This window comes from Salvelinus alpinus, chromosome 19 (genome assembly GCF_045679555.1).
Source record: "Salvelinus alpinus chromosome 19, SLU_Salpinus.1, whole genome shotgun sequence".
Taxonomy (NCBI): domain Eukaryota; kingdom Metazoa; phylum Chordata; class Actinopteri; order Salmoniformes; family Salmonidae; genus Salvelinus; species Salvelinus alpinus.
The window spans coordinates 43,045,215-43,072,483 of record NC_092104.1 but is presented as its reverse complement, the minus strand read 5'-3'; the positions used below and the strand labels follow the sequence as shown (position 1 = coordinate 43,072,483).

The window sequence follows — 27,269 nt, the reverse complement described above, 5'->3', positions numbered from 1 at the left end:
GCCACGCCCTCCAGGGGCCAAATCTGTGATGACCTGATATCTAAATATTTTTAAGGACACCAAAAGTATATGGACACCTGCTCGTCAAAAATCTCATTCCAAAATCATGGGCATTAATATGGAGTTGGTCCCCCCTTTGCTGCTATAACAGCCTCCACTCTTCTAGCAAGGCTTTCCACTAGATGTTGGAACATTGCTGCGGGGACTTGTTTCCATTCAGCCACAAGAGCATTAGGGATGTTTGATTTAATCAGCTCCTTGGTCTTACTGATGTTGAGAGGTTGTTGTCCTGGCACAGCACTGGTGTCTCTGACCTCCTCCCTGTTAGCTGACTCATTGCTGTCGGTGATCTAGCCTACCACCGTCTTGTCGTCATCGAATTTGATGATGGTGTTGGAGTCATGCGCGGCCATGCAGCTGTAGGAGTACAGGACTAAGCACACACCCCTGAGTGGACCCAGTTTTGAGGGTCAACGTGGTAGAGGTTTTATTGCCTACCCTCACCACCTGGGCCCAACCTGTCAGGAAGTCCAGGATCCAGTTGCAGAGGGAGGGGTTCAGTCTCAGTGTCCCTAGCTTGGTGATGAGCTTGGAGGAGACTAAGGTGTTGAACGCTGAGCTGTAGTCTATGAACAGCATTCTAACATACTGTAGTTATTTCCCCTCTTTTCCAGGTGGGAAAGGGCAATGTGAAGTGCAATTGAAATTGTCTTCTCTGGATCTGTTGGGGCGGTATGCGAATAAGCTTGGGTATATGGTATTTGGAATGATGGTGTTGCACAGGATGTTGGTGGCACCTTAATTGGAGAGAACCAATATACCCAAGCTTATGACTGGAGAGGTATTAGTGGGATGGTTTAAAATATATCAAACACATGATCTCCAGGTGTTTGAAACCATTCTATTTGCTCCGTTTCAGACATTATTATGAGCAGTTCTTCCCTCAGCAGCCTCCTGTGTGGCGTTGATGTGTGTCATGACCATCCTTTCAAAGCGCTTCTTAATTACAGATGAGCGCTACACAGTGATAGTCATTTAGGCAGGTTACCTTAGAGTTCTTGGGAACAGGGACAATGGTGGTCAGTATGAAACATGTTGGGATTACAGACTGGGACAAGGAGAGATTGAAAATGTCTGTGAAGACACCTGCCAGCTGGTCTGCGCATGCTTTGAGAACGCACCCTGGTATTTCGTCTGGCCAGGCGGCCTCGTGATTCTTAACCTGTGTCAAGTTTTGCTCACATCGGCCATGGAGAGCAAGATCACACAGTCATCCGGAAAGACAGATGCTTTCACGCAAGGCACATTGTTATATTCCCCGGAGAGAATATAAAAGGCATTTACCTTGTTTGGGAGGAATGAAAAGGTGTCTGTAATATAATAAGCGTGTCCAAAACGAATGTAGATATTAGGTATGCATTTATATAGCTTCCAAAATCTTTTTATTTTTTTTATTTTTTTTACAATGGAGGAGTGCCAAGATGGCTGTGCATTGGCTTCAACACAGCGCCACCTGTCATTCATCCAGGGTTTATAACACGCTAAAAATAAATACATATATAAAAGCTTCGAGTCTTGCCGGAAATTCACACCAAGAAGAACAAGAACAACAGACTCCCTGGCCTATGCCCTGTCTACCGTTCGTGCGACAGCAGGTGGCGGCAGTGGGAGTCAACTCAAGCTCCTCCCACGTGCTCGTGCGCTCCTTCTTCCTCACTTCCTCTCTCCAAACCGCGCCTGTGAATGGGGCTGGCGGTCTACAGCCCCTAAAGAAAACACCATGTAAAAGTATAAAAAGTACACAGAACGCAAACGATTGATTTTTCTAATTATTAGTTCCGTTAGTCCACGCGTCGGGGGCAACGCTTGCATTTTGGAAGAGAGCGAATGGTCAGTGAAGGCACAGATTAATCCCGTGCAAGGTAGGAGACCTCACATTGTTCCGATGGTACCGCAATCAGCCCCGGGTGAAGATGATAGAAGATTTCCTATAAGTATTTAGCAAACGGCCTGTCTGTAGCCTATACAGACGGAGCGACTGTTTGAATTTTCAACAGAAGAATGTTATGATTATTGCATAGTAAAAAGGGGGTGCTTGATGCACACTTGCTTCTGTTTTTTAACCAAACTGCACACTCCATGTCGTTCAAAAGTTAAGTTACTTAATTAATGTATGGATGCAACATGTTTCTGTCATCTGTCAGTGGAGACCGAGGTGTGTATTTAAAATAGATATGTGACCAAAATCCAGCACTACATCCTCCATGCTACTCTATTTCACTCTACTCTGTTGCAGATGTGTATGATTAACCCAGCCAGTTACTTACTCCTTTCATATCTTGCATTTCTGACACGAGGAATGTATTAAATGTGTATGAAGCACATATGTATAGTTCGTATGTTTCTCTCATTGAAAGAATACAGTTTGATGCTCATGTATGATGGGACTGTTGCTGACATGTTTAGGCCTAATTATTAAATCATTGGCTAGTCAGACCATTACTACTGTTCCAGCTGGCTGTGTGTGTGTGGGGGGGGCATTTTCCTCTAGCCCTCTAATTGGTGCCATCTGTGTTCTCTTTTAACGTGGCTTCAGAATATAGCAATACATTGAACATCTCCTTCATTACTCTGGACAAGAGCAGCCACGGTCACGTCCTGGATGGACGGATTAATTATACATTTCAGCTAAACTCCCCACCTGGGGAAAACAGTAAAGGCCTGCTGGATCATTGCCTGTTTCCCTGAGTTTAAGATCCCCTTATTTTTCCACTTTCACTCTTCCCCCTCTCTCCCTGGCCCCCTCTTCTCTCTCTCTCTCGCTCTCTCTTTCGCTCTCTCTCTCTGTCAGTAGGTAGCAGACAGATACCATGCAGATAAGTGATGGCCCCAGTTACTTCCCCGTCTTTGTGGCCCCGCCCAACGGTAACCACCGGTCGCCAGGATTCGTCCCCGGCAGGGTCGTACCCGTCCACTCCCCGCCTCCAACCAAGGCCCCACCCCCTCCCCCCCTGAAGCCCATTGGCCCACCTCCTGAGCGCCGGGCGACCTTTAGCCTATCAGAGAATGGCCACCGCCTAGAGCGTGGTCAGAGAAAGAGGAATACCTTAATATGCTTCGGTGTCTCACTGGGGGCCTTCTTCCTCTCGATCATCCTCATCCTCAGCCTCACCAGTGGAGACGTGTTGGATGGTGAGTGTGTATGTGTCTGTGAGTATGAGGATGTTATGAGCTGATAATACTGACCTGGCTAAGTTACTTAGGCCCATTGCTCCACAGGAATGAGACTGAACTATAGTCAATGACCTATCATATCCTGTTTTGCTCTGTCTTAGAGTATCTCTATCTAAGTGCTGTGTCAGTGATGTTGTCTTTGATTGGTCATGTCTGTGTGTACAGGGAACTGTCCAGACCACAGCACCTCCCTGAGCAGCTGGAACCCAGGTCACAACCCAGAGAAGGCCATGGTTGTTCGGAGGGGAGATCTGTTTAGATTGGACTCTTCTGCCACCTTATACTCCCTAACCATCCAATCAGGAGGTAGGCTAGGTCCTCTCTCTGGTCTGAATGCTGTTTCTGGCTAGCTCAGAAGTACAGCGCATTTGGAAAGTATTCAGACCCCTTCACTTTTTCCACATTTTGTTACGTTACAGCTTTATTCTAAAATGGGTTAAATAGTTTTTTTCACTTATCAATCTACACACAATACCCCATAATGACAAAGCAAAAACAGGTTTTTCGAATATTTTTCAAAAAACTGAAATATCACATTTACGTAAGTATTCAGACCCTTTACTCAGTACTTTGTAGAAGTACCTTTGGCAGCGATTAAAGCCTTGAGTCTTCTTGGTTAGGATGCTACAAGCTTGGCACAGCTGTATTTGGGGAGTTTCTCCCATTCTTCTTTGCAGATCCTCTCAAGCTCTGTCAGGTGGGATGGGAAGCATCGCTGCACAGCTATTTTCAGGTCTCTCCAGAGATGTTCGATCGAGTTCAAGTCAGGGCCCTGGCTGGGCCACTCGAGGACATTGAGAAAGAAGCCACTCCTGCGTTGTTTTGGCTTTGTGCTTAGGGTTGTTGTCCTGCTGGAAGGTGAACCGTTGCCCCAGTCTGAGGTCCTGAGCGCTCTGGAGCAGGTTGTCATCAAGGATCTCTCTGTACTTTGCTCCATTCATCTTTCCTTCGACTAGTCTCACAGTCCCTGCTGCTGAAAAACATCCCCACAGAATGATGCTGCCACCACCATGCTTCACCTTAGGGATGGTGCCAGGTTTCCTCCAGACGTGAAGCTTGGCATTCAGGCCAAAGAGTCTTTAAGTGCCTTTTGGCAAACAAAAAGGGCTGTCATGTGCCTTTTACTGAGGAGTGGCTTCTGTCTGACCACTCTACCATAAAGGCCTGATTGGTGGAGTGCTGCAGAGATGGTTGTCCTTCTGGAAGCTTCTCCCATCTCCACAGAGGAACTCTGGAGCTCTGTCAGAGTGACCTCCCTGACCAAGGCCCTTCTCCCCGGATTGTTCAGTTTGGCCTGGTGGCCAGCTCTAGGTAGAGTCTTGTTGGTTCCAAACTTGTTCCATTTAAGAATGATAGAGGCCACTGTGTTCTTGGGGACCTTTCAATGCTGCAGACATTTTTGCTACCTTTCCCCAGAACTGTGCCTCGATACAATCCTGTCTCGGAGCTCTACGGACAATTCCTTCGACCTCATGGCTTGGTTTTTGCTCTGACATGCACTGTGAACTGTGGGACCTTATATAGACAGGTCTGTGCCTTTCCAAATCATGTCCAATCAATTGAATTTACAACAGGTGAACTGCAATCAAGTTGTAGAAACATCTCAAGGATGATCAATGGAATAAGGATGCACCTGTGCTCAATTTTGAGCCTCATGTGATTCAGCCCAGGATCGAATCTGGGTCTGTAGTGACAACTCTAGCACTGCGATACAGTGCCTCAGACCACTGCGCCACCCGGGAGGCCCGATTTTAACATGTAACTTAATCTATTTAGGTTGTAACGTAACAAAATGTGCAAAAATGTAAGGGGAATGAATACTTTCCAAAGCCAGTGTAAATAGTCACAGCATGCAATATTTGGCACTGGGTTCCGAGATGAAGTTGAGGAATAAAGAACCCAGCCTCTGCTGAACGGATTGTTTTCATGTTTTGTCATTTATATTTGTCTCCTCGCAGGCCGAGTGGTCTTTGCAGACAATGCTGAGGGCTCCAAAAACATCACTCTCAGAACGCGCCATGTGCTGATTGAAGACGGGGGTTCGCTGCACATCGGTGCCCCCAAATGCCGCTACCGCTCCCAGGCCACAATCGCCCTGCTGGGCCGTTCAGACGAAAAGGCAGTCGCGGAAGTACCGGAATTGGGCCGGAAGTTCATCGGGGTGCGTGGTGGTGCAACCCTGGAGATTCACGGGACAGAAAGGCTGTCGTGGACCCTCCTGACCCGCAGCGTCTCCTCCTCAGGCCTAGCCACGGGGGGCTATGCCTTCCAGCGCAACTTTAGCCGTGGCATCAACCTGCGTGTGGTGGACCAGGATACGGCCGGTGTGCTGTTCAGCGAGCGCTACGACACGCACGAGTCACGCAACGACAGCCGGCGGCTCACGCAGCTGCTCCGGTCGCTGCCTGCGAGGCGCATCGTCACGCTGGCCGTGGGAGACTCGGCTGTCAAGAGCCTGCTGGACGAGACTAAGAGAACCATCCAGAGCCTGCTTGGTAGTACATACGTCCATGACCTCAAATACAGGTAACAATACAATTGAATACAAAATCAATATAACCTAATGAATTTGGTAAAGAATAGGTAGACAATGACTTGAGATGGAGTCGTAGGTGACGCAAGAGAGTCATCTCATTTGAGAGCGTCACAGTGTGTAGCGCGTCACAGGAATATCGAATTGCTTTCCATCTGAAGCTGCGTCATTGTCTGGAGGGGTGTGTAACTGTTTATACTACCCATCTCTCATGGCGGTGACAGAGGTTTCGTTTTACTCTGTCCTTCAAGATCAAGCCTAATCTTTCATGCCTTATAGAGGCGCACCCTTTCCTTCAAAGGGTGCGCCAGCAGGATCTCATTTTATCTGCCAGCAGAATATCACTCCATATTCCGTCAGGAAGTGAATGACTGGAGGGTTAAACAGGCTTGCTTCCAGGATTTGTGCAAAATGAGCTGAGACTGTAGTTTTCGCCTTCACACAGAGTTCCCGAACAGGTCAAAACACACCATCTCCCCTGAACATAGAGGGACACATCATGTCCACATAAATACGGACCTTTAGCAATGGAAGTGACTTGAATACAGGACAACTTTTTTGTTTGTTTTTGTGATCTGCTGTAAAACCCATTCAAATAGTCTAGTTTGGGTGTCTCACTATTTTAGGTGTAGAGCTCATAAAACATCTTAAGTTAATTTTCCCCTTTACCTTTAAAGTTTCGTTAACTTTAAGTGATTTGCACAAAACATTTTAAGGCGAATTTTTTTTTATTTTTATTTTTATTATTTTTTTCCTTAAGTGAAGTTAAGGATGCCCATGAGGTCCCTTATGTGCTTAATTCATTATGGATATTTATTTATTTCATCTTTATTTAACCAGGTTGGCCAGTTGAGAACAAGTTCTCATTTACAACTGCGACCTGGCCAAGATAAAGCAAAGCAAAGCAGTGCAACAAAAACAACAACACCGAGTTACACACAAACAAATGTACAGTCAATAGCACAATAGAGAAGATTTTTTTTTAAATACATGTGTATGTATGTACAGTATGTAGAAGAGTAGGGAGGTAAGGCAATAAATAAGCCATAGAGGTGAAATAATTACAATTTAGCATTAACACTGGAGTGATAGATGTGCAGATGATGATGTGCAAGTAGAGATACTGGGGTGCAAAAGAGCAAGAGGATAGGTAACAATATGGGGATGAGGTAGTTGGGTGTGCTATTTACAGATTGGCTGTGTACAGGTACAGTGATCGGTAAGCTGCTCTGACAGCTGATGCTTCAAGTTAGAGAGGGAGATATAAGTCTCCAGCTTCAGTGATTTTTGCAGTTCGTTCCAAATCATTGGCAGCAGAGAACTGGAAGGAAAGGCGGCCGAAGGAAAGGTCTGCTTTGGGGGTGACCAGTGAAATATACCTGCTGGGTGTTGCTATGGTGACCAGTGAGCTGAGACGGCGGGGCTTTACCTAGCAAAAACTTATAGATGACCTGGAGCCAGTGGGTTTGGCAACGAATATGTAGCGAGGGCCGGCCACGTAGAGCATACAGGTCGCAGTGGTGGGTAGTGTATGGGGCTTTGGTGACAAAACGGATGGCACTGTGATAGACCACATGCAGTTTGCTGAGTAGAGTGTTGGAGGCTATTTTGTAAATGACATCGTCGAAGTCAAGGATCGGTAGGATAGTCAATTTTACAAGGGTATTTCAATGTAAACAGCATTTGTGGAGATGAATGTTGCTTTCCTCTGCCCTGGTTGCAAAAGGAAAACATCAACAACCTAGCTAGGTGTATAACTAGCTACTTAGTTAAACAATGGAAGGTGCACAATCCATGGCTACAAAGCTAGCTAGCTACCTACTATAAGTTCTCTTGACATGCTAGAAAGTAATAGAAACAAGTGGAGAAAATAGTAACTAAATTAAATGTGTTTTATCTTCTGAATCAATTTGTTTCTACTGTCTTGAATGTAGAAATTTATTTTTGCCATCTCCCAAAATAAATAAGACCTCTGAGGAGAAGTTCAGTGAATCAGGTTGTCTCCGCGGTGTTGCCAACTATTTTTCAAGAAATAACGTTAATTTGCGCATTCGCAAATACAACGATCAAAAGGATCATGCTGTTTGTATGTGGCTGCTATGAAAGTGAACTGTGTTTGCATGTGATAAAACATTTTTCTTTTTATAAACCCCTTTTCTTAAACAGAAGCAAACTGAACTAAACGGAGATAAAAATTAACTGAATTTATCCAATAGAAACTCATTTGCAGCTTTTGGACTAATGATATCTGCCTAGATCAGCTAGATGCAAGGCGGTATTGAATGTTTCAATGTCTGTCACCTTGATTACAAAAATGTATCTCGACCTGTGCACCTCCGTTGTAAACTTTCATTCATAGGCTAGGTTGTAGCAACCTTGTGATGGGTATAGGGAAAATGTATGGGTATAAGGAGTATCATGTAGTAGCTTAAACCTATCGATGTTACGTTGAGCTGGGTGAAGGGAATATGAATGACAGTCATCCGATATGCTGTAATAGAAATAAGGCCAATCTTCCCTCAATCTTAAATGGTACCGACCGCCACTGGTGTACACACACACACACACACACACACATACACACACACACACACACACACACACACACAGCAGCCGGCAGAGCCGCAAGCACACACACAAAAAGGGAAGTTGGGAAATCAACCAAAAGTTACTGGGGCAGCCTTCAAAAGTAGTTACATTTGTCGCTATACTCTTTTTTACCAATAAAACTCCCTCGTGGGGTCTAAGAACTTGCTAAATCTAGCGACAAAGTCACTAAGTTGGCAGCACTGCGTCTTCATAGTAACCAGAGACTCTGCCGTACATGCCTTAAAACTACCGTAAAACCCCTTCAGTATGCGCTTACCTAATTAAAAATCTATGCAATGCCCTTAAACAATTCCCTTAGGTAAGTGTAAATTAGTCACGTTTCACACGTGGAGTTGTTGCCAAGGCAACGCTTTGGTCCCCAGCGCTATATCAATCAAACCCATAGCGTGACGCTTTCATGAACTGATCACAAATCAGTTGTTCTGCCCAGGCACCATAAACAGGGTCTGTTATGCTTCCTGATTGCACACTGATTTTGTTTGTGCGTAGCTTGCATGTCTGTGTGTGAGCTAGCTAGCAGGGTTCAGGGTATTTGACAGTGTTTGTACCCTTTGCCAAAGGAGTGCAAGGGCGAATTGAGTTATTGCACAGGCGCACTTCAGACTATGCACACACGCAAGCTTGCACACACGCACACACACACCAGGGTTTTCGTCAGCTGGTAATTGCCGGCTTTTGACCTATATATATATATATATATATATATATATATATATATATATATATATATATATATATATATATATATATATATATATATAATGAAAAGCCGATGAATAAAGTTGTTCCCTGCCAAATTGACCGTGAGAAAAAACAACGGTAGGCTGGCGATCAGCGCCTCACCCACCACTTTACAATGTGAGCTGGAGGCAGTTTGCATTTTGAAAACATACGTAATGGTTTGAAACCTGAATGTTTTACTTCCTATTATTAGGCATGCCTTACTTTGCTTGAAAATCTGACCATAGAAACATGGAGGCAATTATTTTCTAAAAACATTATAGGCGGCACAAGAGTTTCAAGTTTGGGGAAACATACAATTTATCCTACCATTTCTACCTATCTGCGTGTCAGTTATGATTTTCATATTCACATTTCCGTGGAACAGTTTCATTTCAATAACGTCTTAATTGATCAAAGTCATTCTCATGTGGTAAATGATAAAATTCAACTAATGCAAGAGCACCAGCCACTTGATACACCGTGATCATTGGCAGATTCATATTTTTTTTTATTTCACTAGTGAAGTCCGTTAAGAACAAATTGTTATTTACAATGACGGCCTACCCCGGTCAAACCCAGACGCTGTGGGACTCCCAATCACGGCCGGTTGTGATACAGCCTGGAATCAAACCAAGGTCTGTTGTGATACTTCTAGCACTGAGATGCAGTGCCTTTAGAGCGCTGCACCAATCGGGAGCTTGTATAAATAACCTAAATGAGCGCGTGGAACTCAGATGGCCAATGCAGCCGTTGGCCTAAAACTTCCATTGTCAACTAAATAAAAATACATAAAGCCGACATATAAAAACAGTAGTTAATATACTGATAAATTCTGGTTCTTTCAATCACATTCATCTCTCTCTTCAGCCTGTCTGCCTGTCTGCACTAGTCAAGTGCAACATAGTATCAAATCAATCAACTGGATCCAGTTGGAAGCTGTCTCGAACAAACTTGTGACATTGTATCACCTAGCCTATTCCAGGCCAGCGCCAGTGAGCTCAGGGCAGACAGTTGTTGAGCAAGGGAAAGGTATTTTATTATGTTTCCACTGGATAAATGGGATCATCTGATGATGATGATACACTGAACAAGAATATAAATGCAAGATGTAATGTATTGGTCCCATGTTTCATGAGCTGAAGTAAAAGATACCAGAAATGTTCCATATGCACAAAAAGCTTATTGCTCTAAAATGTTGTGCACACATTTGCTTGCATCCCTGCTAGTGAGCATTTCTTCTTTACCAAGATAATCTATCCACCTGACCGGTGTGGCATATCAAGAAGCTGATTAAACGGCATGATATTTACACAGGTGCACCTTGTGCTGTGGACAATAAAAGGCCATTCTAAAATGTGCAGTTTTGTCACAGAGCACCATGCCACAGATGTCAACATTTTTGAGGGAGTATGCAATTGGCTTGCTGACTACAGGAATGTCTGTAGCTGTTGCTGTTGCTAGATAATTTAATGTTAATTTCCCTACCATTTAAGCTGACTCCAGCATTGTTTCAGAGAATTTGGCAGTATGTCTGAATGGCCTCACAGCCGCAGACCACGTGTAACCACGCCAGCCCAGGACTTCCATATCCGGCTTCTTCACTTGCGGGATCGACTAAGACCAGCCAACCGGACAGCTGATGAAACTGTGGTGTCTGTGACCAACAGATGAAAAACTATATTCCCAGTCATGTGAAATCCATAGATTAGGGCCTAATGAATTTATTTCAATTGACTGATTTCCTTTCATGAACTATAACTCAGTAAAATCTTAGAAATTGTTGCATGTTGCTTTTTATATTTTTGTTCATTGTATTTGCTCTTTCACACAGAGGCTTGGTGATTATTGAAGGGGAGATTGTTGCAAAGATTTTTCGAATAGGCCTACTGTGAGCAATGGATGTAAAAAGAAAATATACTGAGAAGCTCAGCTTATTAATGCTGGATGTGGTCAGAAATCAAACATCCCCAAATGGGCACTTTCCTACATTTGCGCGCAGCAGGCTACTTCTATGTGTGCTGAGGCGCGCATTAACAAGACCGAGAAACCATACCCATGCTCATTTCTCACATGGAGCACTCCAAACAAAAGACAATTAAACAGTTGACTCGTAAATTATGGTTATGAAATAAATACACATTTGTTTCTCACAAGTGTAGCAGGTTGTGAACTCTGCAAACATTTCCTCTCTGAGAATTTCTAACAGAGATGTTCAAATCTGTCATATAGAAAATGTGCGCTGTTATAAAATTATGCTTTATTGTCTGCCTCACTACAAGAGTTGCATGTTCTGTTTAGGATGAATTACCATAATCTAAATGTGATTTCTGTCATTCTGAGCACCGTGGGTGGTTGCCCTAATGGGTTACACTCCCAATGCATATGGGTTCGGTAAATTCCTCAAATTGCCGTAAATTCAAACCTTCCCGGTCACGTTGTCCGGCGCCACATTTCCTTATTGGAAACCCTGACACACTTGTACTGTGCCTATGGGCATTCATGCATCATCTGCCCCCCAGGATCCTGCAGGTGAGCCTCTGAAACGAACAGCAACAATCCATGTTAAGCCAACACATAGACTATCAATGATCAAACACACCCACTGCATAGAGTGACAGTAATGACCATTGCCCTTCCTCACATCAAATGGTTTGTCCGTTTTTAAAAGCCCTTTGTCCGCCCCTGCGTCCTGGCCATGTGTCATCTACCTAATCTGAGAGGACCGAGCTCTGATGGACAGTAGTACCGTGACCTCATCTATTCACCACAGGGCCATTACTGGCCAAAACAAAGAGCCCGTTAAAAAAAGTGTGTGAAGTGTGTCGGGCAATTAAGGATGTTCTGGGATAAAATAAAAACGTGCAGTTTCTCTCACTGGCACTTTCTTGCTCTCTCTTACACACACACATGCATGCATACAGACACACACAAACACTGACTAATGGCTGCTGGGAGGGCAGGGTGCTTTCACAGATGGTTCTTGTTTTTATTTCAGCGGGTAAAGGTGCTCTTTGATCTGCTGAGTGGCGTGTTGGCCCGTGATTGTGTCGTTAGGATCAGCCTCCACAGAGAGCTGACAGTCAGGCCTTCTTCCAGACGTCATTGTGTGGAGTGCCTCTTCAGATGCGAGGCTAAAATCCATACAGTAATGCAAGGGGAAATGGTTTAAAACGGTTACCATGCCTGAAAAGGTTACGCGATGGTTGAAAATGACCACATAAAGGGACAATCCACCCCAAGAAATAAAAATCCTGAAATTCCTTACAATTTGGTGAAAGCCTATGTAATAATAGTTAAGGCATTAAAACTATCAAATAACACATTGAATCATGTAGTAACCAAAAAAGTGTTAAACATGACATTTCTCTTTGCTTATTTGAGCTGTTCTTGCCATAATATGGACTTGGTCTTTTACCAAATAGGGCTATCTTCTGTATACCACTCCTACCTTGTCACAACACAACTGATTGGCTCAAACGCATTAAGAAGGAATGAAATTCCATAAATTAACTTTTAACAAGGCATGCATTCCAGGTGACTACCTCATGAAGCTGGTTGAGAGAATGCCAAGAGTGTGCAAGAATATTTAAAGAATCTCAAATATAAAAATATAAAATAACACTTTTTTGGTTACTTCATGATTCCATGTGTGTTATTTCATAGTATGGATGTCTTCACTATTATTCTACAATGTAGAAAATAGAAAAATGTGTCCATACTTTAAACTGAGTTTAATGGCTGTGATAGGCGAAAACTGAGGATGGATCAACAACATTGTAGTTACTCCACAATACTAACCTAAATGACAGAGTGAAAAGAAGGAAGCCTGTACAAAATACAAATATTCCGAAACTTGCATCCTGTTTGCAATAAGGCACTAAAGTAAAACTGCAAAAAATGTGGCAATGAAATTAACTTCGTCCTGAATACAAAGTGTTATTTTTGGAGCAAGTCCGACACATCACTGAGTACCACTCTTTATATTTTCAAGCATGGTGGTGGCTGCATCATGTCATGGATATGCTTGTCATTGGCAAGACAAAGGAAGAAACTGAATAGAGCTAAGCAAAATCCTAGAGGGAAACCTGGTTCAGTCTGCTTTCCAACAGTCACTGGGAGACAAATTCACCTTTCAGCAGTACATTAACCTAAAACACTTGGCCGAATATACTTTGGAGTTGCTTACCTAGACAACATTGAATGTTCCTGAGTGGCCTAGTTACAGTTTTGACTTAAATTGTCTTGAAAATCTATAACAAGACTTAAAAATTGCTTTGTGAAGGCATTGTAGCTACAGTAGAAGAAGCTATGCCTACAGTGACATTTGTACCATCAGTATTAGTTAGTATTATTAGAAATGGCCCTGGCAACATTTAAGAGCAGTAGCAGCAGTAGTAACTTCTGAACTGGGCTGTAAAAGTCTTAAATAAGCTTGTTTTGTGTGTGTGGAAACCAGGAATGCCGGGGAAGGCTTGGTTCCACTCACTGCCAAACAACAAGTAGAGCGAAAAGTGCCAAGCCTCCTGGGGAAAGACCGGGCCAATGGTTGGTTACGGATGAGCCATCGATGGCGGGCGACTGATGAAACCGCAGTGTGGTGAACTGACACATGCATTTTATTGCAGTCAATGCATCTTTACTTATATATTTTAAATGTGTGATTTTGGTACTTGTGTTAATTAGGCCCAAAACTGTTTCATAATTCAAACCAGTCCATATACAGTTGAAGTCGGAAGTTTACAAACTTAGGTTGGAGTCATTAAACCTAGTTTTTCAACCACTCCACAAATTTCTTGTTAGCAAACTATAGTTTTGGCAAGTCGGTTAGGACATCTACTTTGTGCATGACACAAGTAATTTTTCCAACAACTGTTTACAGACAGATTATTTCACTTATAATTCACTGTATCACATTTACGGTGGGTCAGAAGTTTACATACACTAAGTTGACTGTGCCTTTAAACAGCTTGGAAAATTCCAGAAAATGATGTCATTGTGTTAGAAGCTTCTGATAGGCCAATTGACATAATTTGAGTCAATTGGAGGTGTACCTGTAGATGTATTTCAAGACCTACCTTCAAACTCAGTGCCTCTTCGCTTGACATCATGGGAAAATCAAAAGAAATCAGAAAAGACCTCAGAAAAACAATTGTAGACCTCCACAAGTCTGGTTCATCCTTGGGAGCAATTTCCAAATGCCTGAAGGTACCACGTTCATCTGTACAAACAATAGTACGCAAGTATAAACACCATGGGACCACGCAGCCGTCATACCACTCAGGAAGGAGACGTGTTCTGTCTCCTAGAGATGAACGTACTTTGGTGCGAAAAGTGCAAATCAATCCCAGAACAACAGCAAAGGACCTTGTGAAGATGCTGGAGGCAACTGGTACAAAAGTATATATATCCACAGTAAAACGAGTCCTATATCGACATAACCTGAAAGGCCGCTCAGCAAAACTGCTATAGAAAAGCCAGACTAGGGTTTGCAACTGCACATGGGGACAAAGATCGTACTTATTGTAGAAATGTCCTCTGGTCTGATGAAACAGAAATAGAACTGTTTGGCCCTAATGACCATTGTTATGTTTGGAGGAAAAATGGGGAGGCTTGCAAGCAAAAGAACACCATCCCAACCGTGAAGCACAGGAGTGGCAGCATCATGTTGTGGGGGTGCTTTGCTGCAGGAGGGACTGGTGCACTTCACAAAATAGATAGCATCATGAAGCAGGAAAATTGTGGATATATTGAAGCAACATCTCAAGACATCAGTCAGGAAGTTAAAGCTAGGTCGCAAATGGGTCTTCCAAAAGAACAATGACCCCAAGCATACTTCCAAAGTTGTGGCAAAATGGCTTAAGGACAACGAAGTCAAGGTATTGGAGTGGCCATCACAAAGCCCTGACCTCAATCCGATAGAACATTTGTGGGCAGAACTGAAAAAGCATGTGCGTGCAAGGAGGCCTACAAACCTGACTCAGTTACACCAACTCTGTCAGGAGGAATGGGCCAAAATTCACCCAACTTATTGTGGGAAGCTTGTGGAAGCCAAACACATTTAAACTTAGTTTTTTACAATTGCTGACATTTAATCCTAGTAAAAAGTCCCAAAACGTTTGACCCAAGTTAAACAATTTAAAGGCAATGCTACCAAATACTGAGTGTATGTAAACTTCTGGGAATGTGATGAAAGAAATAAAAGCTGAAATAAATTATTCTCTCTACTATTATTCTGACATTTCAAGGCGGAGCTATATGGAGCCCTCCGCATTGTTAAAACATTTGGGAGGCACACAGCGATGCGGTACAGAGCTTGATTTGGCATCCGGAGGCTTTACAATTGCATCATACCCTCCGGATCACATTGCCAAATCAAGTATAAATCGGCTTCTAGTGATGCTATATGCTTTGCAGAAAGTATTTTTGTTGCTTTAATAACCTTTTTGCGTGGTTTGTATTTTAACCTCTTTCAACCCATCTGTTTGATAGCATAATAAATGTTGATTGAATTTTGACCATTTGTATCAGTCCAGTGATTATTTTAACCTCTGGATGTGCACAGGGTGAGGCCAGCTCTGTCACACTGGGCTTGGACACACTTTAAACACGTTCTTCCCTTTTTGGTTGTGTCAAAAGCTAAAGATGGTGCATTTGTAAATAGGCTTCCTCCTTAGCGAAATGGGTCTCTAACACTATACTTGAAGCATGCTGGTGTAATACATTATGATGCAGTTATGCGTTGTAAGATTTGTCATGAGTATGTACTGTATAACCCACTTATAATGTCTTATAGTCAGTCATCCTTATAATTTTATGTATGGAGAGACATAACATAACAATAAACCTTGTTATAAGACAATACAAAGGCTCAAACCATAGTGTTATACCTACCTGCATGCTTTAGGTAAAGTATTACCTCAATTTCTGTTCAACTTAAAAAGCTCTCTCTCTCTCTCTCTTTCTCTCTCTCTCTCGTGTGTCTGTCTCTCTCTCTCTCTCTCTCTCTCTCTCTCTCTCTCTGGTGTCTCTTTCCATAGGCAGGCCTGGGCCTTGGTATCTGTGATTGGTGGAGGGAACGGCTCGTGTTCAGAAGCCGTGCGGGAACATGAGAACCATGACACAGGAGGGAAGGCGCTGGCCCGCCAGAACTTCACCACTGTGGACGGGGTCGGCTTCTCTGTCACAGCCTACAGCGAATGGAAGAACGGTGCGTCATTATAATCAGTTTGGCTGACACTTTTTAAAGCCTGCTGGTATAATGGTTTATAACTTCTTACAAGCATGTATGAGCCTCACTGCCTGGTATGGCAACTGCTCGGCCTCCGACCGCAAGGCACTACAGAGGGTAGTGCGTACGGCCCAGTTCATCACTGGGGCCAAGCTTCCTGCCATCCAGGACCTCTATACCAGGCGGTGTCAGAGGAAGGCCCTAAAAATTGGCAAAGACTCCAGCCACCCGTCATAGACTGTGCTCTCTGCTACCGCACGGCAAGCGGTACTGGAGCGCCAAGTCTAGGTCCAAAAGGCTTCTTAACAGCTTCTGGCCCCAAGCCTAAAGACTCCTTAACAACTAATCAAATGGCTACCCACACTATATTTTTTACTTCAGTTTCTTTTAGTAAATACACTTATTTTTCTTAACTGCATTGTTAGATATGGGCTTGTAAATAAGTATTTCACCTGTTGTATTCGGCGCATGTGACAAATAAAATTAGATTTTTTTAATTTTTAATTTGAAAATCATGAGGGCGTTAATATGGAGTTGGTCCCCCCTTTGCTGCTATAACAGCCTCCACCCTTCTGAAAAGGCTTTCCACTAGTTGGAACATGGCTGCAAGTGCATTAGTGAGGTCGGGCATTAATGTTGGGCGATTAGGCCTGGCTCGCAGTCATCCCAAAGGTGTTCGACGGGGATGTGGCCAGGGCTCTGCAGGCTAGTCAAGTTCTTCCACACAGATCTCGACCACCATTTCTGTATGGACCTCGCTTTTTGCATGTGGGCATTTTCAGGCTGAAACAAGAAAGGCCCTTCCCCCAAACTGTTGCCACAAAGTTGGAAGCACAGAATCATCTATAATGTCATTGTATGCTGCAGCGTTAAGATTTCCCTTCACTGGAATTAAGGGGCCTAGCCCGAACCATGAAAAACAGCCCCAGACTATTATTCCTCCTCCACCAAACTTTACACCTGTCTATATAAGATTCCACAGTTGATGGTGCATGTCAGAGCGAAAATCAAGCAATGACGTCAAAGGAATTGTTCGTAGAGCTCCAAGACAGAACTGTCGAGGCACAGATCTGGGGAAGAGTACCAAAAAAGTTCTGCAGCGTTGAAGGTCCCCAAGAACACAGTGGCCTCCATCATTCTTAAATGGAAGAAGTTTGGAACCAAGAAGACTCATTCTAGAGCTGGTTGCCCGGCCAAACTGAGCAATCGGGGGAGAAGGCCCTTGGTCAGGGAGGTGACAAAGAACCTGATGGTCACTCTGACAGAGCTCCAGAGTTCCTCTGTGGAGATGAGAGAACCTTCCAGAAGGACAACCATCTCTGCAGCACTCCACCAATCAGACCTTTATGGTAGAGTGGCTAGACGAAAGCCACTCCTCAGTAAAAGGCACATGACAGCCTGCTTGGGGTTTGCCAAAAGGCACCTAAAGACTTTCAGACCATCAGAAACAAGATTCTCTGGTCTGATGAAACCAAGATTCAACTCTTTGGCCTGAATGCCAAGCGTCACGTCTGGAGAAAACCTGGCACCATCCCTACAGTGAAGCATGGTGGTGGCAGCATCATGCTGTGGGGGGGCATTCAGCGGCAGGGACTGGGAGTCTAGTCAGGATCGAGGGAAAGATGAATGGCGCAAAGTACAGAGAGATCCTTGATGAAAACCTGCTCAGGACCTGAGACTGGGGGAAGGTTCACCTTCCAACAGGACAACGACCCTAAGCGCACAGCCAAGACAACGTAAGAGTGGCTTCGGGACAAGTCTCTCAATGTCCTCGAGTGGCCCAGCCAGAGCCCGGACTTGAACCCGAGCAAACATCTCTGGAGAGACCTGAAAATAGCTGTGCAGCGATGCTCACCATCCAACCTGACAGAGCTTGAGAGGATCTGCAGAGAAGAATGGCAGGAACCCAAATATAGGTGTGCCAAGCTTGTAACGTCATACCCAAGAAAACTCAAGGCTGTAATTGCTGCCAAAGGTGCTTAAACAAAGTACTGTGTAAAGGGTCTGAATACTTATGTAAATGTGATATTTTTGTTTTTTATCTTTAATAAATTAGCCAACATTTCAATGTAGATTGATGAGGGGGATTTTAGAATAAGGCTGTAACGTAACAAAATGTTACGAAGACACTGAATATGACTTTTCGTGACTCTAGATCCTGTTCCCGCCATTAGTTCTTTGATATGCAGTAGAAAACCGCTTATGCAACATATCTTATACCACCCATTCTGTGGTCTTCCAGGTTTTCCCATATCTGGGTTCCAGGTTGATGCTGTGGACCAGGTTGTCCTAAACCTGCAAGATGATGTACGCACTTGGCAACCTGGGAACCAGGTTGTGGTTGCCAGTACTGACTACTCCATGCATCAGGCAGAGGAGTTCACCCTCCTCCCATGCCCGCGCTGCACCAGCAGACAGGTCAGAGTTCAAGGTGAGCGGAAACGAAAGGTGTGTTTGTACATTCATGGGGGCTTTCTTCAATGCTCATATTGAGTATTACTGCTATGACTTTTTTATTTTTAGATGTAGGCTCTTAATTTGAGCCAGTTTGCTACAGCAGGGAAAGAATCCTGCAGCAACAGGAAATGTTAATTATTATGTGGACGTTTTTCTAGTAGTTGATACGTTTTTTTTGTAAGGGAATGTCAAGTCTGGAAATTACAATCTTCAGCCTTTTTAAACCTCAACTAAGTTTAAAATGTCCTGTATTTCAGGAAAGTCTTTCTGCAACACTGTGTGATCAAATTAAGAGCTAACATATGTATGATGTAAAAATATGAATCATGATTTATTTATATATTCTGAGCATTGGTTTTTCATTTCACATCTTCTATGAGCGGAAACGAAAGGTGTGTTTGTACAGTCATGGGGGCTTTCTTCAATGCTCATATTGAGTATTACTGCTATGACTTTTTTATTTTTAGATGTAGGCTCTTAATTTGAGCCAGTTTGCTACAGCAGGAAAAGAATCCTGCAGCAACAGGAAATGTTAATTATTATGTGGACGTTTTTCTAGTAGTTGATACGTTTTTTTGTAAGGGAATGTCAAGTCTGGAAATTACAATCTTCAGCCTTTTTAAACCTCAACTAAGTTTAAAATGTCCTGTATTTCAGGAAAGTCTTTCTGCAACACTGTGTGATCAAATTAAGAGCTAACATATGTATGATATAAAAATATGAATCATGATTTATTTATATATTCTGAGCATTGGTTTTTCATTTCACATCTTCTATATATGACCCTTGGGAAAAGACGGGGATAGTACTTGTTCTTTTTCCTTCATGGGATGGTGCTGCTTAATTATATATTTCACTCCCTCCTTCCTTCCCCCTGTTTTCTGCTGTGTGTGTGAGGATGCCAGTCATGGTCAGATTGTATATCATAGAATTGAATTTGTGTTTTTAGCAATAGCAACCAGAAAAAAATGTCCTCATCTGTCTACAGCATGTGTTTATCGGAAGTGTTCTCTCTCTCTCTCTGTGTGTGTGTGTGTGTGTGTGTGTGTGTGTGTGTGTGTGTGTGTGTGTGTGTGTGTGTGTGTGTGTGTGTGTGTGTGTGTGTGTGTGTGTGTGTGTGTGTGTGCACGCGAATGAGGTTGGCACTGGCAGCAGTCGGCTGGTCATATTGGGAGACAATAATGGCAAACCGACAGTGTCAACTCTTTATCTTAGAGTTTGTTTTCATGGTTAGAAGGAGAGGTGCAGAAGTTGTTCTGTTTGGGATTAAAGTCACCCTCCTGGCCCAATTAAATATGCAGACCTACTGTATCATGACAACCATATATTTGGCTGACTGTTGTAAATATGAACACTTAGACATATATTTAAGTGTTAACATGCAGCAACTAGTTGTTGCTTTTACTGATATATGACAATGGTATATGCTATAAAAAAGTATGTGTTTTCTTTACCCCCCCCCCCCAGGGAGGCCCCAGTTTGGCCATGTGGGGGAGATTGTGGACGGGGTGGACATGCGGGCGGAGGTAGCAATGCTCAGCAGGAACATACTCATCTATGGAGAGATGGAAAACGCCTGCTATGGAAACAACTGGTGCCAGTTCTTTGGCCACGACACATACGGTGGACACATTAAGGTGTGTGTCTGAGTGCTTATGTACCTGTGTGTAACTCTGAGTATAGGGTCTGTGTTGAATCTTCGGAATGACTGCCCTGCGCATTTAAGCCGGAGTTTATATGCTTATTTAATGCCATTCAGTCTGGTGTAATCATGTTGAAACTTCCCATATTGCTGTGGCAGAGGGTCATTGGAGCATACTGCAGGCACTGATGAGTGAGGGCATTCTGCATTCACACATGACCTGCCACAGCAGGGAGATGTTGATTAGGCACCAAATGGAATAAAACAGACTTAAACAGGGAGGGACTGTTTCAGTACGTTTTCATTTCTGTTTGCAATTATAATTTTGGGGTTTTCCGTTGAATGCCCGAATGAACACAACCCACGCACCACTCAGAGAGAGAGAGGAGCCCTGGAGAACAACTCTCCCTACTCTTAATGTTTTGTGTTTAGTATTGTACTCTTTCTTTAGCCCCCCCCCCCCCGGCAGAACAGTTACGCAACTCAGACCGATGACATACACTTCCTGATTCATACACCCCTCCCTCACACACATTATCTTTGTCCGTGATGCATAAGCAAAATATTTGCCCTGTATAATGTCTTACGTACATTATTTCTTCTGATGAATACATACGGTTGTAGTCAGAAGTTTACATACACCTTAGCCAAATGCATTTAAACTCAGTTTTTCACAATTCCTGACATTTAATCCTCGTAAAATGTCCCTGTCTTAGGTCAGTTAGGATCACCACTTTATTTTAAGAATGTGAAATGTCAGAATAATAGTAGAGAGAATGATTTATTTGAGCTTTTATTTCTTTCATCACACTCCCAGTGGGTCAGAAGTTACACTCAATTAGTATTTGGTAGCATTGCCTTTAAATTGTTTAACTTGCAGTCAAACATTTCGGGAAGCCTCCCACAACCTTCCCACAATAAGTTGAGTGTATTTTGGCCCATTCCTCCTGACAGAGCTGGTGTAACTGAGTCAGGCTTCTAGGCCTCCTTGCTCGCACATGCTTTTTCAGTTCTGCCCACAAATGTTCTATAGGATTGAGGTCAGGGCTTTGTGATGGCCACTCCAGTACCTTGACTTTGTTGTCCTTAAGCCATTTTGCCACAACTTTGAGAGTATGCTTGGGGTCATTGTCCATTTGGAAGACCCATTTCTGACCAAGCTTTAACTTCCTGACTGATGTCTTGAGATGTTGCTTCAATATATCCACATAATTTTCCTGCTTCATGATGCCATCTATTTTGTGAAGTGCACCAGTCCTTCCTGCAGCAAAGCACCCCCCCAACATGATGCTGCCACCCCCATGCTTCACGGTTGGGATGGTGTTCTTTGGCTTGCAAGCATCCCCCTTTTTCCTCCAAACATAACAATGGTCAATATGGCCAAACAGTTCTATTTTTGTTTTATCAGACCATAGGACATTTCTCCAAAAGTACGATCTTTGTCCCCATGTGCAGTTGCAAACCGTGGTCTGGCTTTTTTTATGGTGGTTTTGGAGCAGTGGATATACTTTTGTACCTGTTTCCTCCAGCATCTTCACAAGGTCCCTTGCTGTTGTTCTGGGATTGATTTGCACTTTTTGCACCAAAGTACGTTGATCTCTAGGAGACAGAACGCGCCTCCTTCCTGAGCGGTATGACGGCTGCGTGGTCCCATGGTGTTTATACTTGCGTACTATTGTTTGTACAGATGAACGTGGTACCTTCAGGCGTTTGGAAATTGCTCCCAAGGATAAATCAGACTTGTGGAGGTGTACCATGTTTTTTTTAAATTTCTTTTGATTTTCACATGATGTCAAGCAAAGAGCCACTGAGTTTGAAGGTAGGCCTTGACATACATCCACCGGTACACCTCCAATTGACTCAATTTTTTTTATTTTTTTTATTTCACCTTTATTTAACCAGGTAGGCAAGTTGAGAACAAGTTCTCATTTACAACTGCGACCTGGCCAAGATAAAGCAAAGCAGTTCGACACATACAACAACACAGAGTTACACATGGAGTAAAACAAACATACAGTCAATAATACAGTAGAAAAATAAGTCTATATACAATGTGAGCAAATGAGGTGAGATAAGGGAGGTAAAGGCAAAAAAAAAGGCCATGGTTGCGAAGTAAATACAATATAGCAAGTAAAACACTGGAATTGTAGATTTGCAGTGGAAGAATGTGCAAAGTAGAAATAGAAATAATGGGGTGCAAATGAGCTAAATACATAAATAAATACAGTAGGGGAAGAGGTAGTTGTTTGGGCTAAATTATAGATGGGCTATGTACAGGTGCAGTAATCTGTGAGCTGCTCTGACAGCTGGTGCTTAAAGCTAGTGAGGGAGATAAGTGTTTCCAGTTTCAGAGATTTTTGTAGTTCGTTCCAGTCATTGGCAGGAGAGAACTGGAAGGAGAGGTGGCCAAAGGAGGAATTGGTTTTAGGGGTGACCAGAGAGATATACCTGCTGGAGCGCGTGCTACAGGTGGGTGCTGCTATGGTGACCAGCGAGCTGAGATAAGGGGGGACTTTACCTAGCAGGGTCTTGTAGATGACCTGGAGCCAGTGGATTTGGCGACGAGTATGAAGCGAGGGCCAGCCAACGAGAGCGTACAGGTCGCAGTGGTGGGTAGTATACAGGACTTTGGTGACAAAACGGATGGCACTGTGATAGAATGCATCCAATTTATTGAGTAGGGTATTGGAGGGTATTTTGTAAATGACATCGCCGAAGTCGAGGATTGGTAGGATGGTCAGTTTTACGAGGGTATGTTTGGCAGCATGAGTGAAGGATGCTTTGTTGCGAAATAGGAAGCCAATTCTAGATGTAACTTTGGATTGGAGATGTTTGATGTGAGTCTGGAAGGAGAGTTTACAGTCTAACCAGACACCTAGGTATTTGTAGTTGTCCACATATTCTAAGTCAGAACCGTCCAGAGTAGTGATGCTGGACGGGCGGGCAGGTGCAGGCAGCGATCGGTTGAAGAGCATGCATTTAGTTTTACTTGTATTTAAGAGCAGTTGGAGGCCACGGAAGGAGAGTTGTATGGCATTGAAGCCCGTCTGGAGGGTTGTTAACACAGTGTCCAAAGAAGGGCCAGAAGTATACAGAATGGTGTCGTCTGCGTAGAGGTGGATTAGAGACTCACCAGCAGCAAGCGCGACATCATTGATGTACACAGAGAAGAGAGTCGGCCCAAGAATTGAACCCTGTGGCACCCCCATAGAGACTGCCAGAGGCCCAGACAACAGGCCCTCCGATTTGACACACTGAACTCTATCAGAGAAGTAGTTGGTGAACCAGGCGAGGCAATCATTTGAGAAACCAAGGCTATCGAGTCTACCGATGAGGATGTGGTGATTGACAGAGTCGAAAGCCTTGGCCAGGTCAATGAATACGGTTGCACAGTATTGTTTCTTATCGATGGCGGTTAAGATATCGTTTAGGACCTTGAGCGTGGCTGAGGTGCACCCATGACCAGCTCTGAAACCAGATTGCATAGCGGAGAAGGTGCGGTGGGATTCGAAATGGTCGGTAATCTGTTTGTTGACTTGGCTTTCGAAGACCTTAGAAAGGCAGGGTAGGATAGATATAGGTCTGTAGCAGTTTGGGTCAAGAGTGTCCCCCCCTTTGAAGAGGGGGATGACTGCAGCTGCTTTCCAATCTTTGGGAATCTCAGACAACACGAAAGAGAGGTTGAACAGGCTAGTAATAGGGGTTGCAACAATTTCGGCAGATAATTTTAGAAAGAAAAGGTCCAGATTGTCTAGCCCGGCTGATTTGTAGGGGTCCAGATTTTGCCGCTCTTTCAGAACATCAGCTGACTGGATTTGGGAGAAGGATAAATGGGGAAGGCTTGGGCGAGTTGCTGTGGGGGGTGCAGTGCTGTTGACCGGGGTAGGGGTAGCCAGGTGGAAAGCATGGCCAGCCGTAGAAAAATGCGTATTGAAATTCTCAATTATAGTGGATTTATCGGTGGTGACAGAGTTTCCTGTCCTCAGCGCAGTGGGCAGCTGGGAGGAGGTGTTCTTATTCTCCATGGACTTTACAGTGTCCCAGAACTTTTTTGAGTTTGTGTTGCAGGAAGCAAATTTCTGCTTGAAAAAGCTAGCCTTGGCTTTTCTAACTGCCTGTGTATATTGGTTTCTAACTTCCCTGAAAAGTTGCATATCACGGGGGCTGTTCAATGTTAATGCAGATCGCCATAGGATGTTTTTGTGTTGGTTAAGGGCAGTCAGGTCTGGAGAGAACCAAGGGCTATATCTGTTCCTGGTTAAAAATTTCTTGAATGGGGCACGCTTATTTAAGATGGTGAGGAAGGCATTTAAAAAAAAATAAAAAAAAATAACCAGGCATCCTCTACTGACGGGATGAGGTCAATATCCTTCCAGGATACCCGGGCCAGGTCGATTAGAAAGGCCTGCTCGCTGAAGTGTTTCAGGGAGCGTTTGACAGTGATGAGTGGAGGTCGTTTGACCGCTGACCCATTATGGATACAGGCAATGAGGCAGTGATCGCTGAGATCTTGGTTGAAAACAGCAGAGGTGTATTTAGAGGGCAAGTTGGTTAGGATATCTTTGAGGGTGCCCGTGTTTACGGCTTTGGGGTGGTACCTGGTAGGTTCATTGATAATTTGTGTGAGATTGAGGGCATCAAGCTTAGATTGTAGGATGGCTGGGGTGTTAAGCATGTCCCAGTTTAGGTCACCTAGCAGCACGAGCTCTGAAGATAGATGGGGGGCAATCAGTTCACATATGGTGTCCAGAGCACAGCTGGGGCAGAGGGTGGTCTATAGCAGGCGGCAACGGTCAGAGACTTGTTTTTAGAGAGGTGGATTTTTAAAAGTAGAAGTTCAAATTGTTTGGGTACAGACCTGGATAGTAGGACAGAACTCTGCAGGCTATCTCTGCAGTAGATTGCAACACCGCCCCCTTTGGCCGTTCTATCTTGTCTGAAAATGTTGTAGTTAGGGATGGAGATTTCAGAGTTTTTGGTGGTCTTCCTAAGCCAGGATTCAGACACGGCTTGGACATTCGGGTTGGCAGAGTGTGCTAAAGCAGTGAATAAAACAAACTTAAGGAGGAGGTTTCTACTGTTAACATGCATGAAACCAAGGCTATTACGGTTACAGAAGTCATCAAAAGAGAGCGCCTGGGTAATAGGAGTGGAGCTAGTCACTGTAGGGCCTGGATTCACCTCTACATCACCAGAGCAACAGAGGAGGAGTAGGATAAGGGTACGGCTAAACGCTATGAGAATTGGTCGTCTAGGACGTCCGGAACAGAGAGTAAAAGGAGCAGGTTTCTGGGGGCGATAAAATAGCTTCAAGGTATACTGTACAGACAAAGGTATGGTAGGATGTGAATACAGTGGAGGTAAATCTAGGCATTGAGTGATGATGAGAGAGATATTGTCTCTAGAAACATCATTGAAACCAGGTGATGTCATCGCATGTGTGGGTGGTGGAATTGAAAGGTTGGATAAGGTATAATGAGCAGGGCTAGAGGCTCCACAGTGAAATAAGCCAATAAACACTAACCAGAACAGCAATGGACAAGGCATATTGACATTAAGGAGAGGCATGCTTAGCCGAGTGATCATAAGGGTCCAGTGAGTAGTGAGGTTGGTTGGGGTCACGGCGATTCAGACAGCTACCCGGGCCATGAGAGCAAGCTGGCAGAGGATGGAGGACTGTTTTTAGCCACCTCGTGCGTTTCCGTCGGTAGATTAGTGGAGTTCCGTGTGGTAGACAGCTAACGATTAGCGGGCCGCAGATGGGCGTTCAGGTTACGTCGCGACGGAGGGGCCAGTTGGATAACTCCCTCGGGCAGATAACGTCGGTAGTCCAGTCGTGAAGGCCCTGTGGGGCTCCGCATTGGCAGTAAAACGGGTCCGGATAGGTGATTGTAGCCCAGCAGTGGCTGATGGAACTCTTCAGCTGGCTAGCTCCGGAATAATTGATGTTTGCTCCGGGACCGACGTAAGCCAATAGTCACTCGGATAGCAGCTAGCTAGCTGCAAGATCCAGGTGTAAATGTCCAGAGCTTGCGGTAGAAATCCGGGGATATGGAGAGAAAATAGGTACGGTATGCTCTGGTCTGAGTCGCGTTGTACAAAACTGGCGATAGCTTTTCGAGCTAAAGGATAGCTGATGACCACCAACCGTGGTTAGCTGAATACTAACGTTAGCCAGTGAACTGGCTAGCTTCTGTTGTGGATTTCAGATTTTAGGTGAATAATATATTTTTTTTTAACTTGGTGAGGCGGGTTGCAGGAGAGTGTTTGAAGTTGAGTTTTTAGAAAAAATATATATAAAAAGATATGCGAAGAAAATATGTAAATATATATATACACGGGACACGACAAGACGAGGACAAAGGACGTCCGACTGCTATGCCATCTTGGAAATGAAGCCAATGATGTCAATTAGCCTATCAGAAGCTTTTAAAGCCATGACATAATTTTCTGGAATTTTCCAAGCAGTTTAAAGGCACAGTCAACATAGTGTATGTAAACATCTGACCCACTGGAATTGTGATACAGTGAATTGTAACTGTAAAATATAGCAATCAATAGATCAACACAATCATAATAGTACACAGTCAAAAGTTTGGACACACCTACTCATTCCAGGGTTTTTCCTATATTTTTCCTATTTTATAAATTGAGGAAGTCACCTGGAATCCATTTCAATTAACAGGTGTGCCTTGTTAAATAGTGGAATTTCTTTCCTTCTTAATGCATTTGAGCCAATCAGTTGTGTTGTGACAAGGTAGGGTTGGTATACAGAAGATAGCCCTGTTTGATAAAAGACCAAGTCCATATTATGGCAAGAATAGCTCAAATAACCAAAGAGA

At 43.8% G+C, this 27,269-nt stretch overlaps 1 protein-coding gene across 3 annotated transcripts in view; it reads left to right on the top strand.

Moving 5' to 3' along the window:
• Positions 1 to 1,710: 1,710 nt before the first annotated feature.
• The window catches only part of cemip2 (cell migration inducing hyaluronidase 2), a 77,282-nt gene continuing 51,723 nt past the window's right edge, over positions 1,711 to 27,269 (top strand). For 2 of the 3 annotated variants that reach the window (XM_071353645.1, XM_071353643.1), the window contains exons 1-7: positions 1,711 to 1,922; positions 2,852 to 3,192; positions 3,400 to 3,540; positions 5,193 to 5,760; positions 16,138 to 16,307; positions 18,571 to 18,759; positions 20,253 to 20,422. In XM_071353645.1, the coding sequence (XP_071209746.1) occupies positions 2,871 to 3,192; positions 3,400 to 3,540; positions 5,193 to 5,760; positions 16,138 to 16,307; positions 18,571 to 18,759; positions 20,253 to 20,422 (1,560 nt within the window). In that variant the 5' untranslated portion in view covers positions 1,711 to 1,922; positions 2,852 to 2,870. The remainder of the gene's footprint in view (positions 1,923 to 2,851; positions 3,193 to 3,399; positions 3,541 to 5,192; positions 5,761 to 16,137; positions 16,308 to 18,570; positions 18,760 to 20,252; positions 20,423 to 27,269) is intronic. The other variant, XM_071353644.1, reaches the window with a different exon arrangement.